Source organism: Capricornis sumatraensis, chromosome 7 (genome assembly GCF_032405125.1).
Source record: "Capricornis sumatraensis isolate serow.1 chromosome 7, serow.2, whole genome shotgun sequence".
NCBI classification, from domain to species: domain Eukaryota; kingdom Metazoa; phylum Chordata; class Mammalia; order Artiodactyla; family Bovidae; genus Capricornis; species Capricornis sumatraensis.
Window position 1 is genome coordinate 113,066,819 of NC_091075.1, and position 18,802 is coordinate 113,085,620.

At 36.8% G+C, this 18,802-nt stretch overlaps 2 protein-coding genes across 4 annotated transcripts in view; one reads left to right on the forward strand and one right to left on the reverse strand.

The window, feature by feature from the left end:
* Positions 1 to 581, forward strand: part of CC2D2A (coiled-coil and C2 domain containing 2A) — a 129,678-nt gene extending 129,097 nt beyond the window's left edge. Inside the window, exon 37 of the mRNA XM_068975261.1 lies at positions 393 to 581. Coding sequence (XP_068831362.1) covers positions 393 to 581 — 189 coding nt within the window. The remainder of the gene's footprint in view (positions 1 to 392) is intronic.
* Positions 582 to 9,837: 9,256 nt separating this feature from the next.
* Positions 9,838 to 18,802, reverse strand: part of FBXL5 (F-box and leucine rich repeat protein 5) — a 42,789-nt gene continuing 33,824 nt past the window's right edge. For all 3 annotated transcript variants that reach the window (XM_068975116.1, XM_068975115.1, XM_068975117.1), the window contains exons 10-11: positions 17,387 to 17,535; positions 9,838 to 10,573 (exon numbers count right to left, since the gene is read on the reverse strand). In XM_068975116.1, coding sequence (XP_068831217.1) covers positions 10,497 to 10,573; positions 17,387 to 17,535 — 226 coding nt within the window. In that variant the 3' untranslated portion in view covers positions 9,838 to 10,496. The remainder of the gene's footprint in view (positions 10,574 to 17,386; positions 17,536 to 18,802) is intronic.

Here is an 18,802-nt window from a genome sequence, read left to right on the forward strand (position 1 = left end):
AAGTTTCCTAGATTACATACCCTCTTTCCTGTAGATCAACACTGAGGCCAGGTAGAATGTGTCAATCTACCCTAGGGTCCTGGTACTGCATGGGTTTCTTTCTATGCAAACTCGGGGCTATGAGGAGGAAGGGAACAGTGGAGGGTGGCTAGGTGATTAACAGGTATCTTAAACATCAAGTCAGTATGTTAGCAGTTAAAACACTTAGCCTCTCTCCATTTTCTATAATGTTAATATATAGCTGAATAGAAAAACAAAGCTAAATAAATGACTCTAAGACCCAAAAGGAAGACTTCCTACGTAGAACTGCACATACTTAATTAGGGGGAAAACACAGTGAAAACTTCACATTCAGTAATGATTAAAATGTCGGTTGTTTTGCTTTCCTGCAGTTCTCTGGATTCCCCCTTCACATGCCATACTCCGAGGTGAAGCCTTTGATTGAAGCTGTGTACAGCACTGGAGTACATAATATTGACGCTCCTAATGTTGAATTTGCTTTAGCTGTGTATGTCCACCCATACCCCAAAAATGTTTTGTCTGTCTGGATCTATGTTGCCTCCCTTATACGAAACAGATAATACTTCCCTGTATGTTTTATATCATGTAAAATTTATAATTAAGATATGAGAATATTTTTTTAAGTGCTCTTGATCTGTCAGAGGAAAGAAAATACTTGCAAACAATGAAATAAAATTATCATGATTTTCAAAATGTGCAAATTTTATTTAGTAGTCTGCCTTGTCTCTACCACTCTGACCCTAAATTCAACTGTGACAAGTCAGAGTTCTTATGACTTTTATAGCTCTATGCTTTTGCACTTAGCTCACCTTCTACTGAGAATGATCTTCTTCTTTGCCAGTATAATATCCTGTGCTCTTAGATAGAAAGAATTAATATTGTTAAAATAGCCATACTACTCAAAGCCATCTATAGATTTAAGGTGCTGACTATCAAATTACCCTTGACATTTTTCACAGAACTGGAACAAATAATCCTAAAATTTATATGCAACCTCAAAAGACCCAGGATTGCCAAAGTAATCCTGAGGACAAAAACAAAGCAGGAGCAGCAGCCCTCCCAGACTTCAGACAACACTGTAAAACTACAGTAGTCAAAACAGCATGGTACCGGCACAAAGACACACATACAGATCAACAGAACACAAGAGAGCCCAGAAATAAACCCATACACTTAAGGACAACTGATCTTCAACAAAGAAGGCAAGGATACACAATGGAGAAAGACAATCCCTTCAGCAAGTGGTGCTGGGAAAGCTGGTTAGCATCACGGAAGTCAATGAATTTTACGCACATACACCATGAACAAAAATAAACTCAAAATGGCTTAAAGACTCAATCTAAGACATGACACCATAAAACTCCTGGAAGAAATCAAGGTAAAACATTCTCTGATTTAAATCATAGCAATTTTTTCTTAGATCAGTCGCCCAACACAAAAGAAATAAAAAACAAACAAATGGGACCTAATCAAACTTATAAGATTTTGCACAACAAAGGAAACCATTAACGAAACAAAAAGACAACCTATAGACTGGAAGAAAACATTTCCAAATGGCGTAAATGACAAAGGCTTAATTTCTAAAATCTACAAAATAGCTCATACAGCTCAGTATCAAAAAACCAATCTAATCAAAAAGTGGGCAGAAGACCTAAGTAAGACATTTCTTCACAGAAGACATAACAGATGGCAAACAGGCACATGATAAGATGCTCAGTATCTCTGCTTGTAAGAGAAAATGTAAATCAAAATTACAATGAGGGATCACCTCACACAGTCAGAACGACCATCATCAAAAAGCCTATAAATTAATGCTGGAGAGGGTGTGGAGAATATGGAACCCTCCTACACTGTGAGATATAAACTGGTGAAGCTACTATAGAGGTTCTTTAAAAAAAAATAAAAGTAAAGTTATCATATGATCCAGCAATCCCCAGAAGAGATGAAGACTCTAACTTGAAAAGATAAATGCCCACTTATGTTCACAGCAGCACTATTCACAATAGTCCTGACATGGCAACAACCTAAATGTCCACCAACATATGAATGGATAAAAAAGATGTGGTACACGCATACAATGGAATATTACTCAGTCATTAAAAAGGATGAAATGTTGCCATTTGTAGCAACATGGATGAACCTTGAGATTATCGTATTAAGTCAGACAAATATCATACCACTTATATGTAGAATCTAAAAAATAAAACAAATGAACTTATTTACAAAGCAGAAGCAGACTCAAAGACACAGAAACCAAACTTACGATTACGAAAGGGGGAGGGATAAATTAGGAATACAAGATAACAGATACACCCTACTACATATAAAACAGATGAAGAACAAAGACCTACTGTACAGCACAAAGAACTATATTATCTTGTAAAAACCTAAAATATACTATTCATCTGAAATTAACAATACTGTAAATCAATTTTATCTCAATTTAAGAAAAAGAGGTATCCAGGGAGGGTAATGAGGTTATAGAGCACTCAGGATAGAGACTTCAAGTTGGGATTTAGTGCTCTAAGAACAGACAGTTTACTTCACCTCTACACCACGCATGGACAAAATGAGATGTCTATCAACAAACCAGAAAGAGACCCCATGAGACACGCGATCTGCCAAAATCTTGACTCTGGACTTCCCAACCTCTAGAAATGTCAGGAATACATGTTATTTAAGCCACCCAGATTATGGCATTCTGTTTTAACAGCCCAAATCAACTAAGCAAAAGTCAGGTAACATTAAAAGAAACTAAATATATGTACTGACATGGAAAGTGGTACACAAAATAGAAAACGTAAAACAGGATCCTCAACAGAAGCACCATTGACTTTGCTTTCTTCTATGAAATCTTTCTTCTATGCTTTCCTCTCTGCAATCACCCTGTTTTTTCAGTCTTTTAAAGGTTAAAACTTTGAAGCTTTCCACAGCTAAGTCAAATCTCTCTCTTGGCAAATGTCACATTGCACTTGAAAATATGTGGGTTATTTTCAAATATTTTTTGATACTGATTTCTAAAGTGAGAAGACTCCCTTATGAATTCAATACCTTTAGACCATGAAATTTTTGCTCCTTGTTTTCATCCCTAGATATGTTCCAGGGTCTCCTGGTTTATAGTCTATGGGAACTTGAATAGAATTTGTATCCTGCTGTTGTGTAAAAACTGTTTAAATCTTAATTATGTTGAATTGTGTTCATAGTGCTTTTCAGCTCTACCATATCCTTGTACCTTTATATCAAATCATTCTATTCATTTTGGGGAGTTTGATACTGAAAATCCAACTAAAAATCTTAATTTATCTACTTTAAAAAATAATTGTTACAGTGGACCTATATGCAATTTTGGCCCATATTTTCCAGCTCAGTTTGGTTCAGTCACTCAGTCACGTCCAACTCTTTGTGACCCCATGAACTGCAGCACACCAGGCCTCCTTGTCCATCACCAACTCCCGGATTTCACCCAAACTCATGTCTATTGAGTCAGCTATGCCATCCAACCACCTCATCCTCTGTCATCCCCTTCTCCTCCTGCCTTCAATCTTTCCCAGCATCAGGGTCTTTTCAAATGAGTCAGCTCTCTGCATCAGGTGGCCAAAGTACTGGAGTTTCAGCTTCAGCATCAGTCCTTCCAATGAACACCCAGGACTGATCTCCTTTAGGATGGACTGAGTGGACCTCCTTGCAATCCAAGGGACTCTCAAGAGTCTTCTCCAACACCACAGTTCAAAAGCATCAATTCTTTGCTGCTCAGCTTTCTTCACAGTCCAACTCTCACATCCATACATGACTACTGGAAAAACCGTAGCTTTGACTAGATGGACCTTTGTTGGCAAAATAATGTTATCATACTTTCATAATTTAAAAATTAAAAAAAAGAGACAAGGATGCCCACTCTTGCCACTTTTATTCAACATACTATTGGAACTCCTGGTCATAGCAAAGACAAAAAAAAAAAAAAAGCATGCCAATTGGAAAGGAAAAGGTAAAAGTGTCACTGCTTGTAGATGACATGATACTGTATATAGAAAGTCCTTACAGCATCACTAAAATACTATTCAAACTAATAAATTAATTCCACACAGTTGCAGGATTCAAAATTAATATTTGTTGCTCCTTGTTATCCATAGGAGATTGGTTCCAGGACCCTCTTTTGGACACCAAAATTTTCAGATGTTCAAGTTCTTTACAGTTGGTCATATGTACTTGCAGGTTCTATACCCACGGATCCAATCAACCACAGATTGTGAATTATTCTCCAACCGTGTTTGGTTGTATCCGCAGGTGGAGAAACCACAGATATGGAGGGCTGACTGGACAGAAATCTGTTGCATTTCTATATGGTAATAACAAACTATCAGAGAAATTAAGAAAACAATCCCATTTACAACTGCATCAAAAAGAATACAAAACCTACAAATAAACATAGCCAAAGAGGTAAAAAGCTTGTACCTTCCCAAGTACAAGCTCTAAGACACTGATGAAAGAAACTAAAGACAACACAAATGAAAAGATACACTGTACTTGTGAATTGGAGGAATTAATAGTTAAAGCGGCCGTACTACTCAAGGCAATCTACAGATTCAAAGCTATCTCTATCAAAATATCAAAACTGTAACAAAACTAGAACAAATGATTCTAAAGTTGAATGTAAACACAAAAGACCTTGAACAACCAAAACAATCTTGAGAAAGAACAAAAAAGTTGGAGGTATCATGCTTCCTAATAAAAAAGAGACACACAGATCAATGGAACAGAGTCCAGAAGTAAACTCACACTAAAATGGTTAATTAATCTATGACAAAGGTGGCAAGAATACAAATGGAGAAAGGACAGCCTCTTTAATGAACAGTATTTCAAAAACTGGACGGCTATATTATAAAAATAATCAAATTGTACTAGTTTCTCACAACAAATACAAAATAAACTCAAAATGGATTAAAGACTTAAACCTGAGACCCAAAACCATAAAACTCTCACAAGAAAAGACAGGCAGTATGCTCTTTATTGGTCTTACCAATAGCTTGGATATGTCTCCTCAGGCAATGACAATAAAAGCAAAAACAAGCAAATGGGGCTGCATCAAACTAATAAGCTTTTACATGGAGGGAAAAAAAAACAACTCTCAACAAAACAAAAAGGCTACCTACTGAATGGGAGAAGATATTTGGAAAATGATTCACTTGACAAAGGGTTAATATCCAAAACATACAAAGACCTCATACAACTCTGCATCAAAAATACAAACCAGATTAAAAAATGGTCAGTAGATGACTTCCCTGGCAGTCTGGTGGTTAAGATTTTGCCTTCTAATGCACAGAGCGCCGGTATGATCCCTGGTCAGGGAGGTAAGATCTCACATACCTTGTGGCCAAAAAAAAACAAAACATAAAACCGAAGCAATATTATATTGCTTAAAATTGCATTGTATTGTGTAAAATTCAATAAAAACTTTAAAAATGGTCCACGTCAAAAAAAATAATCTTTAAAAAAAAATGGTCAATGGACCTGAATAAACATTTTTTCAAAGACATACAGACGGCCAACAGATACATGAAAATATGCTCAACATTGTGACTAGAAAAATGCTCAAATCAAAACCACAATCAGGTACCACTTCAAACGAGCCAGAACAGCTAACAGAAAGACAATAAATAACAAGTGCTGGTAAAAACATGGAGGGAAGAGAACCCTCATAGACTGTTGGTGGACTGTATGCTAATGTAGCCCCTATGGAAAACAGTGTGAAGGATGCGCAAAAAAAAAAAAAAAAAGCCATTTCACTTCTGAGTATTTACCCAAAGAAAACAAAAACACTCATCTGAAAAGTTAAATGCACTCAGTGTTCACTGCTACATTATTTATAATAGCCATGGTATCAAAACAACCTCAATCAATGGAAAGATCTATGGATAAAGATATGATGTGCATGCATGGATGCGCGTGCACGCACACGTGTGTATTTGTGTGTATGGAATACTCCTTAGCCATAAAAAAACCTTACTACTTGAAACAACATGGATGGATCTAGAGGATATTAAGTAAAATAATATGTCAGAGGAAAAAAAAAAAAGTGACATGATTTCACCTTTATGTGGAATCTAAAAAAACAAAAGCAGTCTCCCATAAATATAGAAAACAAACCAGTGGCTATGGGAAGGGGGTGGGGGGTAATAGGGAAAGGGGATTAAGAGGTACAAACCCCGTTATATAATAAATAGGTGTCAAGCTATCATGCAGTACACTTGAAACAACACTGTACATCAACCATATTTTAATAAAAAATAAACTTAAAAGAAATTTTAAAGCATTCAGTTCAGTTGCTTAGTCGTGTCCGACTCTTTGCTACCCCATCAACTGCAGCACACCAGGCCTCACTGTCTATCACCAACTCCCGGAGTTCACCCAAACTCATGTCCATCCAGTTGGTGATGCCATCCAGCCATCTCATCCTCGGTTGTCCCCTTCTCCTCCTGCTCCCAATCCCTCCCAGCATCAGAGTCTTTTCCAATGACTCAACTCTTCGCATGAGGTGGCCAAAGTACTGGAGTTTCAGCTTTAGCATCATTCCTTCCAATGAACACCCAGGACTGATCTCCTTTAGAATGGACTGGTTGGATCCTTGCAGTCCAAGGGACTCTCAAGAGTCTTCTCCAACACCACAGTTCAAAACCATCAATTCTTCAGTGCTCGGCTTTCTTCACAGTCCAACTCTCACATCCATACATGACCAATGGAGAAATCATAGCCTTGACTAGACAGACCTTTGTTGGCAAAGTAATGTCTCTGCTTTGGAATATGCTATCTAGGTTGGTCATAACTTTCCTTCCAAGGAGAAAGCAGCTTTTAATTTCATTGCTACAATCACCATCTGCAGTGATTTTGGAGCCCAATAAAATAGTTTGACACTGTTTCCACTGGTTCCCCATCTATTTCCCATGAAGTGATGGGACCAGATGCCATGATCTTCGTTTTCTGAATGTTGAGCTTTAAGCCAACATTTTCACTGTCCTCTTTCACTTTCATTAAGAGGCTTTTGAGTTCCTCTTCACTTTCTGCCATAAGGGTGGTGTCATCTGCATATCTGAGATTATTGATATTTCTCCTGGTAATCTTGATTCCAGTTTGTGCTTCTTCCAGCCCAGCATGTTTCATTATGTACTCTGCATGTAAGTTGAATAAACAGGGTGACAATATACAGGCTTGATGCACTTCTTTCCCTATTTGGAACCAGTCTGTTGTTCCATGTCCAGTTCTAACTGTTGCTTCCTGACCTGCATACAGATTTCTCAAAAGGCAGCTTAGGTGGTCTGGTATTCCCATCTCTTTCAGAATTTTCCACAGTTTATTGGGATCTACACAGTCAAAGGCTTTGGCATAGTCAAGAAAGCAGAAATAGATGTTTTTCTGGAACTCTCTTCCTTTTTCCATGATCCAGTGGATGTTGGCAATTTGATCTCTGGTTCCTCTGCCTTTTCTAAAACCAGCTTTAACATCTGGAAGTTCCCGGTTCACATATTGCTGAAGCCTGGCTTGGAGAATTTTGAGCATTAGTTTACTAGCATGTGAGATGAGTGCAATTGTGTAGCAGTTTGAGCATTCTTTGGCATTGCCTTTCTTTGGGATTGGAATGAAAACTGACCTTTTCCAGTCCTTATGGCCACGGCTGAGTTTTCCAAACTTGCTGGCATATCGAGTGCAGCACTTTCACAGCATCATCTTTCAGGATTGGAAAGAGCTCAACTGGAATTCCATTACCTCCACTAGCTTTGTTCATAGCGATGCTTTCTAAGGCCCACTTGACTTCACATTCCAGGATGTCTGGCTCGAGGTGAGTGATCACACCATCGTGATTATCTTGGTCATGAAGATCTTGTTTGTACAGTTCTTCTGTGTATTCTTGCCGCCTCTTCTTAATATCTTCTGCTTCTGTTAGGTCCATACCATTTCTGTCCTTTATTGAGCCCATCTTTTCATGAAATGTTCCCTTGGTATCTCTAATTTTCTTGGAGAGATTCCAGTCTTTCCCATTCTGTTGTTTTCCTCTATTTCTTTGCATTGATTGCTGAGGAAGGCTCTCTTATCTCTCCTTGTTATTCTTTGGAACTCTGCACTCAGATGCTTATATCTTTCCTTTTCTCCTTTGCTTTTTGCTTCTCTTCGTTTCACAGCTATTTGTAAGGCCTCCCCCCCAGACAGTCATTTTGCTTTTTTGCATTTCTTTTCCATGGGGATGGTCTTGATCTCTGTCTCCTGTACAATGTCATGAACCTCCATCCATAGTTCATCAGGCACTCCATCTATCAGATCTAGTCCCTTAAATGAAACAGCAGTGCTATTTAAAAATTAAATGCAGGTTACGCTACCTTCCCATGGAACAGGTCAGGAGGTGATAGAAAAACAGTGAGTTTCCATATAGCAATGTGTTCATATACTGAAGTCAGTTTGGCTCAAGGCTGCCAAGTTCTGTTTAATAGTTTTCTAAACATCAAGTAGCACAGGACAAAGAGAAAGAGGAGCCCCTCAATTACCTGAAATATCTACAAAATCAGTTGCTCAAATTACTTACTTTATAAAGAATAACATTTAAGCCAAGTCCCAAAAAACCATTTAATCATGATTTTTTCCTTAAGTATTATCAAAACTTTTACTCCCTGAAATGACAGTTTTCTGATTACATGGGTATAACCCTAATTCCTCCTGTGATGACTCACGACCACAGTTACAGATGACTAATTTCATGCAGTGTGATGGAACTCACCCCAGAAGACTTATTTCAGTTTGTTTTCTTGAAATAGTTCCTAATGTCAACTTTCAAACAAACTTTATTAAATGCTTAAGAAAATAAAAATACAGTAACCACAGAACACTCAACCTACAAAATAAAACTTCTGACCCTGTAACTGTTCACTAAAACTCAAATGTCCTCTCAAGTTCTCTAAGGGAATCAGACTTTTAAAGGAGGCAGCTAGGTGCAGTGTTGCCACAAGAGGCGTGAGGACTTAATAAGCTAAGAGACACACACTCAAAGGATAAGATGGTGTGATCATTCAGCTACCCAACCCTACATACAAGAAACTACAGGGGTTCCATCTTAAGGATTCACTAATGTTAACAGCAATGGGATCAAAATCACAGAATCCTTAGAGGAAAGTAAAACTTCAGAGTCATTAGGCATCCTTTCTTATAGGTGATCTTCTCTCGGAGTGTTTAGTTCAAACGTCAGGCAAACTGAAAAGCAGAGTGATGTCTCCTGATTTATATTCTAATCAATTGATTCTCCCTTCATTTGGAATCTGCCCACCTCTAGTTGGTGTCTTTCCTACTTCTTCTCTTCCTCAACGAAACAAACAAAAAAATACTTGGGATCACAAGAAACATGACTGCAAGATTACCTCCTCTTCTATAGCCTTATAGGTATTTATAAAAATAAGATGGTATGCTGCTGATATAATACTACACACAGCATGACATAAACTTTAGTCAATATGTGCCTTTCTGAGTAACGGATCTCCATCCCAACTGTCATTTCACGCAGCAAAGATAAGCCTACGAATCTGAATTTCGACTACTGCACAATTAATTTCAAAGAGATAATTCACCTCAACAAAATCAGGTATCGTCTAAAACTACTTATCTGTAAGGGTCACTGATTTCACAGGAGTTCAAAAGACCCAGGTTGTTGTATTTCACAGTAAAGTAACTCTGGACTGAGATTTATAACACAATTAAAACACAAAAGAGATTACTTGGTAAAGTCCTCAAAGAAGATTTTATTTATGTATTTCTTCAAATGACTGTGGGACTTTTAAAAACCCCTCCCAAACGTGACACGTTTTCAGACAGTGGTGGGGACTGGGGTCTCTGAAGAAAGGAAGTACAAAGACACTGGTGCTGTGACGGCTCAAGGAGCCGACACTAGGAAGCCAATTTATTTCACAATCTTAAGAGAATCTTACATGTGGGTATGTTTGAATTGGCCCTCTGGAAACTGTTCAAATTAAAGGAAAACATTATGGAAAAGAGACCAGTTTCCAAAACGTGCAGTCTCTGAAAATAAAATTTCAGAAATGTATGTCTGAAAAGATCTGCAAAGCTCGGTACAGTGTTTATCTATATAAAGAGAACCAATTACCCATTGACTTCAAAACTCAAAATAATGTAAAAAAGACTTTAAATGGCATGACATTAGTGACACTTTTTTTCAAAGTATTCAATTTAAAAGAAATCTGGTAAAACTGTTCTCACCCTACGAAAAGATCTAATCCCTTTCTAAAACAAAAGTACGATTTGCAAAGAGAAACGACACTGTACAATTCACTGGTCAATTAAGATTTCTGAGGATGTAAGAAATGGGGCCAAAACAAGTCACACTCAAAAAAGGGATGGTTAACACAAGAAATGTGCTATGAGTAAAGTGCATGAAAGGAAGCCTGCTCAGCTAAATGAAGTAGACAGGGGTCAGAAGTCAAGGGTCATTCGCCAGAGCGGCAGCAGGCTCGAAAACCACACTGCAGGTTCTGGCATCCGCTGGCGGTGTCAGCATGTGGACCTGCGTGAAAACAGAGAAGTGTGAGAGGAGGAAATGCTCGTCACATAAAAGCAAGCTTGCTAGTGAAAGAACTGTAGAACACTGATTATTTTTACTGGTAATACATTTATACCACAGAAATGAAATCCCCATGAGCGTATAAAAAATTGTTCAGCACGAAAGACACCAAAACCAGTTTAACTTTAACTAACTCAGATAAATGAAAAAGAGGAAGGAAAAGAAACAATTTTGTTGGCAACAATCCTACAAAATACAAAATCCAAGGTGAGATAACTCACAGAAGCAAGACTGCCAGGCTAAGTGAACAATGGATCTCTTACACCATGAACATCCTTCCCAGAAATAGTATTAAGGCAAAAACAACCTCATCTGTAATAGATAAGCTAAAGAATCCACTATTCAAAAATTATAATAAATACTATATTTAAAATATCTGTTAAAAATAAACTATGTAGATCTAGCCTTAACATGTTTGCCATATTGTTATTTAACATCTGTTCCCCCAAATAAATCATGTGCTACAGTTGAATTATTTTCCAGAATTAAGTATGGAATGAATGAATAATTAAAAACACATCTAAAACATAATAAAAATTGTGATTCAATTACAAAGAAAGCATTAAACATCTGTGGAATAACTGACATTTTATTCCAATCACATTATGCAATTCAAGACACTAGACTAAAAGATGCATTAGGGAACGCAGCTGAGAATTAGAAAGTGTCAAAGAGACAGCATGGCACATATTCAAATGTTAAGTACTCTGAATGAATCATAGTTTTCAAAAAGGCAAGCAAATGTGGGAAAAGACATTTTAACTACATTGAAGTCTTTCAGTATGTCTGCACCATGAACAAAGTTATTAGTTTTTTACTCATCAATTAGAACCAAAATACTTGCATTTGTAATACTAAGGACCATAAAAATACATGAAATATAATTTTATTGTAGAAAATAACATTTTATAAAAAGGATTAAAACTGAAAAATCATAGTACTCTGGGATGATACCAAGACTTTAACTCAGAAAAATATGCTAAATTAGTTTCATTTTGTTTTTTGAAGTACCAAACCATTGCAAAAGAAGGCAACTATGCTAATACCAATGTAAGAAAATAACAACTTCCAAATCAACACCCAGAACACATCTACTTCCCAGAATTTAACTTTTCTTTGTATTCTTGAAATGGCAATATACAAAATACCAAAGATTAATTTCTTAGGATATACAAAGAAGTACAGCATTCGTATAGCTCACTATGAAAATAATAATGTATCTTTAGGAAAAGAAACAAATGGGCTTTACAACCATAGTGGAACTAGAGCAGCTTATGATTTCATTTATCTCCAAATACTTATGTTTAATTTTTAAAGTAATATTATATCTGAGATATAGGGAGCAAATAAGGGAATGCACAATGGTATATCAAAGAGGACTGGCCTCAGGTGTGTAACTGCTGAAGCCAATGATACATAGGCTTCACTGTGTTATTAAGTTTATATGTTTAAAATTTTCTGTAATTTTAAGTCTAAAATCATTTCAAATATAAAACTGAATTTCCACAAAGCCTATTTTTTTACTTAATCAAAATGAAAATGTGTTCTTTTAAAAGCTGAATGTGTCAAAACTTAAAATTCACAAAGCAGCACTTTTGTTTTCTCTTAAAGTAAGACACAACACTAGCAATCTTAATCACAGAGTCAAAATGACATCTCTCAGTACGTGTTATCAGATATTAGAAACACCCTAAGAAGGAATCCTGTGGCTTGAAAATCTTCTCGCACTGACAACCTCTGACCAGATATTCCCTTTGAACACATTTTCAGCTTTAACTGATACTCCCCGCCTTCCTTTCTGAGTCTGCTTTCCTCCCGCTTACTCTGGTCACTGCTCGGCCTGCCAGTCACTGAGGGGCACCTTCCTCCAAGACTCAAGGCCTTGCCTTACTACCACGGCCCTGCCCTGACACAGCCCCTGGGATGGAATGCTTACACTGGCGGCTTTTACGAAAACATATCTAACTATCATTTTCTCGGTGTATAATTCTAACTTTTCTGAAAGGGAGAAATAAGAGGAAAGAGACATGGAGACTTCAGTGCAGTATTCCAAAATGAAACTCCCTATAATACTTCAAAATGTCTATACTCCTATTTTCTTTAAAAGGACAGAAAGGTAAGGAAGAAATTTTATACTGAAATCAAAAGTGGCCTAGGAAAAGTCCTAAGGAATGGCTGAAAGCAATGAAGTAAAGCATCTACTGGTTCAGAAAAGAGAAAATAAAAGGGAAAAAGTGAAAGGGCTTCCCTGGTGGCTCAGATGGTAAAGCGTCTACCAGCAATGCGGGAGACCCAGGGTTCGATCCCTGGGTTGGGAAGATTCCCTGGAGAAGGAAATGGCAACCCACTCCAGTATTCTTGCCTGGAAAATCCCATGGACAGAGGAACATGGTGGGCTACAGGTCGCAAAGAGTCAGACACGACTGAGCGACTCCACTTTCACTTTCATGGGAGCCAAGTGGATCAAGCACGCCACTCAAAAGATTTGCACTTTTCCAAACACAGACACATTCCATTTACCTGTGACCTGCTTTACTGCACTTTGCAGATACCGCATTTTCACAGACTAAAAGTCTGTGGCCACCCTGCACGGAGCTAGTCTACTGAAACTATGTCCAGCAGCACTTGCTCCCTTCTTGTCTCTGTGGCACATTTTGGTGATTCTCACAATATTTCAAGCTTTTTCATTATTATTATATTTGTTACAGTCAGTGATCTGTGGTCAGTGATCTTTAGTGTACTACCATGACTATTCTGAAGGCTCAGATGATGGCTAGCATTTTTTAGCACTGAAGTATTTTAATTACGTACATTGCTTTTTTAGACATAACGCTAGTGCACTTAACAGACTACAGGGTAGTGCTGACATAACTTTTACATACACTGGGAAACCAAAATATTCATGTGGCTCACTTTATTGCAATGTTCCTTTATTATGGTGCTCTGGAACCAAACTTGTAATATCTTCGAGAAATGCCTATGCCACACAGTTTTTCATCATTCTCCTCCAAAAACAGAGGCCCAGAATCCTCAGTGTTCACTCTGGAGACCTGAGTCACTCTTTGTTCTCAAAGTATCAGGGATGGCAGTAGGGCTAATAGAGGAAGGAAAATGCAGGAATGAAAGCATGTGCCCTACATGAGGCAGAAAATAACCCTATCCTGATACCTGTCAGTCTCTCCTTATTCATCACAAAGTTATTGCTCCTACTGATATAAAATGGGCTCCCTTTCTCAAACACACACTAGGATATCTGTCTGAGTTTCAACAGAAGTCCAAGGGCATAACTGTACTTAGCCAATAACTATAACACTACCTCAAAACTACAATCCCATTGAAAGGTCAATGACATTCCAGGTGACTGATCCTAATAATCCATAACAGTGGATTCATCCATGAATGGATTTTATTTTGTTGAAAGCCTACAGCAAAGCAAAGGTAAAGACAACCACTGTTTTTAAGTTAGTTTCATACTGTTGGAAATAGGGGTGAACAGCAATTTCCAAAGCATGGAAGTCATAAGCAATGTTAACAGTTAAGATGCTCCAGTATCACAGGAGGACTATTCAGAAAAGGGACTAAATGGACAATAAACAGGCCACAGAAAAAGCGAGGTAGAACTAGAAAGAGATATGACTAAAATATGCTGGGTTGCCAAGGATCTCTAGATGCACTTACGTAGACATGGAGTTCAAAAGGTAAACACTGGACTGACTTATCACCAGTAAATACCAATCTTGATATGAGATTAAAAAAACAACCCGATAGTTATAATATATAAGGGTTAAGTTACAGTAGAGGATAATAAATAGAAAATTAACATCTGCATAATCATCAAATAAAATCTTTAAATGCATGGTAAAAATAAATTTCATAAGAAAACGTTCTTTAAAAGTATTAGAAAAGAAGAGCTATAATGTTAGCTATCATTATCTTCCCAAATTTTTAATACTGAGTTATTTGTCTTTCTCAGATTTTAAGCACGTTATTTATGCTGTGTATCTGCACTTACCTTCACTTACCTTTAAAATTCCTTTTAACTTAAATTAGAAATATAAGAGAGCAAGTCATCTGAGACTGTCACCTACTATGAGCTAATCTCTCTTAATTCATAAACATACACTGAAATGCAAATCAGTACAAAAAGCCTCTGTGCTATCATTGCTCAAACGTTCTTCAGAGTGCTAAAATCATGCAATTCCATCTACTGCTTCTTAAACGACAAAGAATTTTTAAATGTCATGGCTAAGAAGTCTTCTTTATACTTAAATCTTAACTTTTTTGTCAATCAAAAAACAAGTTTAAGTGTCACGAAGAATCATTCAGAACAAAAATGTCACTTTATGTCAATGCTTAGTACAGCATCTTGCTCACAGGAGACAATGCTTGACAATTAATGGACCTTCTCCAAAATCTCTGCTAGTGCTCAGGAAACAGAAAATTTTGCTTCACCACTTATTTAATGAACATTATTTATCAGTATTTACTTCTTTTAGTAGTAAACTGGTAGTTAACTATGTAAATAAACTCTTTTGACAAAATGAATTCTCACTGCGTTATTCTCAAATATTAAAATAAAATGTGTCACCCGAATATGCCCCCTATTAGTCTAAGAACACGTATAGAAATACTGGCTACTTTCCAAACTAATAAAACTAATAATAAAAAGAGAGCCATTACACAGTCACTAAATATTTACTATACAAGCTGAACTGTAATGAAAGATACTGGATCAATCCCATGTCATCTTGCAAAACTGGAAACAAGGCAACTTTATTTAACACTTTCTAGGTTGTCAAAATGTCCTTTAAGGAAAAGACTGTTATCGGAGTACTGCTTTAAGAGCAACTGGCTGGAACTCTGGAACATATTATAAGTTCATATGACAAGTCACCCTGTAAATTTTAAAGGATTTCCATTTCCCCCAAATCATGCTTTAAGAAGCTGTAAAAGGAGACCTGGTATTCGATTATACAAGCACTGTCTGTTTTGTTTCAAACCCTTTAAAGACAGATATGGTCATTAAAATTGGCTTATTGAAAATTACCACTCACTTCCTCAAAAAAAAAAAACTTAACAAAAGTAATTCAACAAACATTCAACAAAAGGAATATAGCAGCTCCTCTGGAACACTTTAAGATTTATATATTCAAAATAGGTCAAAATGAAAGAATTTCTAACATACTAACAAGTTTTAAAAAATATACATGCAAAAGAAGCAGACAGGTCATAAAACTGAAGTGAAACCCAATCCCCCCACCAACCCAATAATATCTATATACCCCAAAATAAGTATAACAAATTAGGTTCAAAGATTTATTCCCATAAGTATAACCTATGATGAAAGCAATGTAGACAAATCAAATGTAACCTACCAGTAAGATATTTTTCCTACAAAAAATAATTGCTTATTGATTACTTCTCATAATATATAAGCCTTAGTAAGTACAATGGTGAAACTACAATGACATAGCTATACAAAAAAAATAAATAAGTAAAATTCTTCCCAAATTCCCGAAGAAGCAAATGCGCCACCAGCCACCACAGCACTCACACTTTCTTTCATACACTTAGCAGGTTGCAACCAATATGACATTCACTTTCACCACTTCTTATCATACACCACAGGCAATGGAGAGCAAAGAAATGCTCCAACTTAGAGCTGCTATTTCCAGAACACAGGAGGTCATCTCCTGCATCACCAATGTGATTCCAGAAACAAAAGACATGCTATCTCCTGTCTCTTCATATGTATTTTAAGGAAAACCTCATCTCTGAGAAACAGCAAGTGTGCTAACTTCTCTGCCTACTGGGCTGCCGTTCAAGAAGATACCATTCCTCTAGTCTTCCTGGCCTCAATCCAGTTTCCTGCCTGAGAGAAACTCAGTTGATCTTCCCATGATCTTAAGATGAAATTGGACTCTCAAAAATAACAATATATGATATAAAAAGACACAGCAGAATCTGAACCATGTAAACTTTTCCCAGTTAGAAATACAGGAGGTTGATCTGCTTATGCTTCAGGACTTCTGAATTGCAGTGTCCACCAGCGATTACCAGATGACCAACAGGACAGTGAATGTACTTTGAAAAAGCACATTAAACAGTCCCTCTGCAGGGTAGGAATAGGCTTAAAAAAAAACAAACAAAACAAAACATCAAGAAATATTTACCTGATGATGTTAAAAGAAAGTGCAGGACTCAATCTCCAAAATACTATAGGGATTTTAGTTACATTTAAAGCACCTCAGTCTCTTCCCATTACCACACTCACCCTCCTCCTCCATCTTCCAAGAGGTTTATCTGGAATCAGACTCAGGGTCCCTGAGGAGCTCACATCACCCAAGTCCTCCTCTTTCTACTGTACTATGAAGCTTTCTCGTCCTATAAGAAAACTGACTATCATCCCTAAGAACTGGGTGTTATCTAGAACATCAGTACCTCTCTACCGTTAAGGAGTGCTCTTTCACGAGAAGAAATTCCCCAAATTTTATAACAACTTTAGTAATTCTACAAAAACCTGCCCCTCTGGACTGATTAAACTATTACATATTTCTAAAATCTGGTAGAATGGATAGCTGAAATCTCTCTCCATAAGAAAAGCTCAAGTTTAGAAAAGGACTAAATCTAAAATTACAAAAATGTGTGGTAATTAGAAATCTAGAAACACAATAGAAATCCTAAGAATTATCAGAACTGTTAAAAAGTGTTAAATCAACTCCTCCAAAATTATCTCATTGTTAAAAAAGGCATTACCGTTAATGTTGTCACAGTAGTAAAAGTATTCATCATTTAGAGAAGGACATGCTGAAACCAAGTCCTGCAGGCCTGCACCAGTTACAGTAAGACAACCAGAGAGATTAAGGTGCTCCAAATAAGGCAGCCCTCCTCCCAGAGTCAAAACCCTGCAAGAGAAGCAATCCAACAATGAGAACAGATTAACAATTAAAAGACAGACTCTGAAAACTTACGCATGTGCATGGTCCAATGGATGAGGAAAACTAAAGAATTTCTATAAAACATGAAAACTAACTTCATCCTTAGGTAGGACACTCTACGTTTAATGGAGACATTTACAAAGACATTCAATAAACAAGGCTTATGAAATTTTCTGTATAAGAACATGATAGTAAGTCAATTCTTACAGGAAAGAAATACTAAATATTAGAATTGTAATCTTCATTCTCCTAGCAAACTGCCTAAGTAAAAATTATCAAGAAAATTACTAAACAGTTTGGTAGTTCCTCAAAGAGTTAGAGTCAGCCTATAACCCAAAATTACTCTCCTAGGTGCATATCCAAGGGAAGTGAAAACACATGCTCACAGAAAAACTTGCAAGCAAATGTTCACAGCAGCATTACTCATAATACCCCAAAAGTGGAAACAATCCAAACGTTCGCCAATGAAAGAGTGGATAAACAAAATTCAGTATAAATAGGATGCAGCTACAAAGTGCTGATCCATGCTACAGCACGGATGAACCTTGAAAACTCAGTGCTAAATTAAAGAAGTCAGATACAAAAGACCATACATTAGGTAACTTCATTTATACGAAACGTCCAAAATAGGCAGAAAAGACAGACAAAGTGGATTACTGGTTGCCAGGGGCTGGGGACAAAGAGGAATGCGGAATGACTCCTAATGAGTATATGGCTTCTTTTTGGTTTAATGAAAATGTTTCTAATTTGATAGTGGCAGTGGTTGCCAACCGTGTATATTAAAACCACTCATTTGTACCCTTTAAAAAAACAGATTTAATGTGAATTCCATTTCACTAAAAATGAAAACATTAGGTTTCATGGCATACCTTAAAAGAAGTTTTTAAAATACTATTTATACAAAAACGGTAAAATGAGAAATTGACTAAAATGACACTGGCAGAGCTGAAAAATATCAAGAGCAAAATTGAGAACATCAAATTTCAGTATGCAACAGCAAAAACTGGGAAAACTAGAAACAGTCCATCTGGACAGAGATATCAAAAAGCCTAAAATACAATAAATTCAGTAAAAAAAAAAAAAAAAGAGATAATTAGCCTCATTACACAGGCACATGGAAATCAGGAAGTAAAGGTAAGGAAAAGTATGTAAACTGCTGAAATCAGAATAACCTGGGAAATATTTTTATACTCAGTGAGAAACACTGATGGACAAACGTCGGGATATACATTTT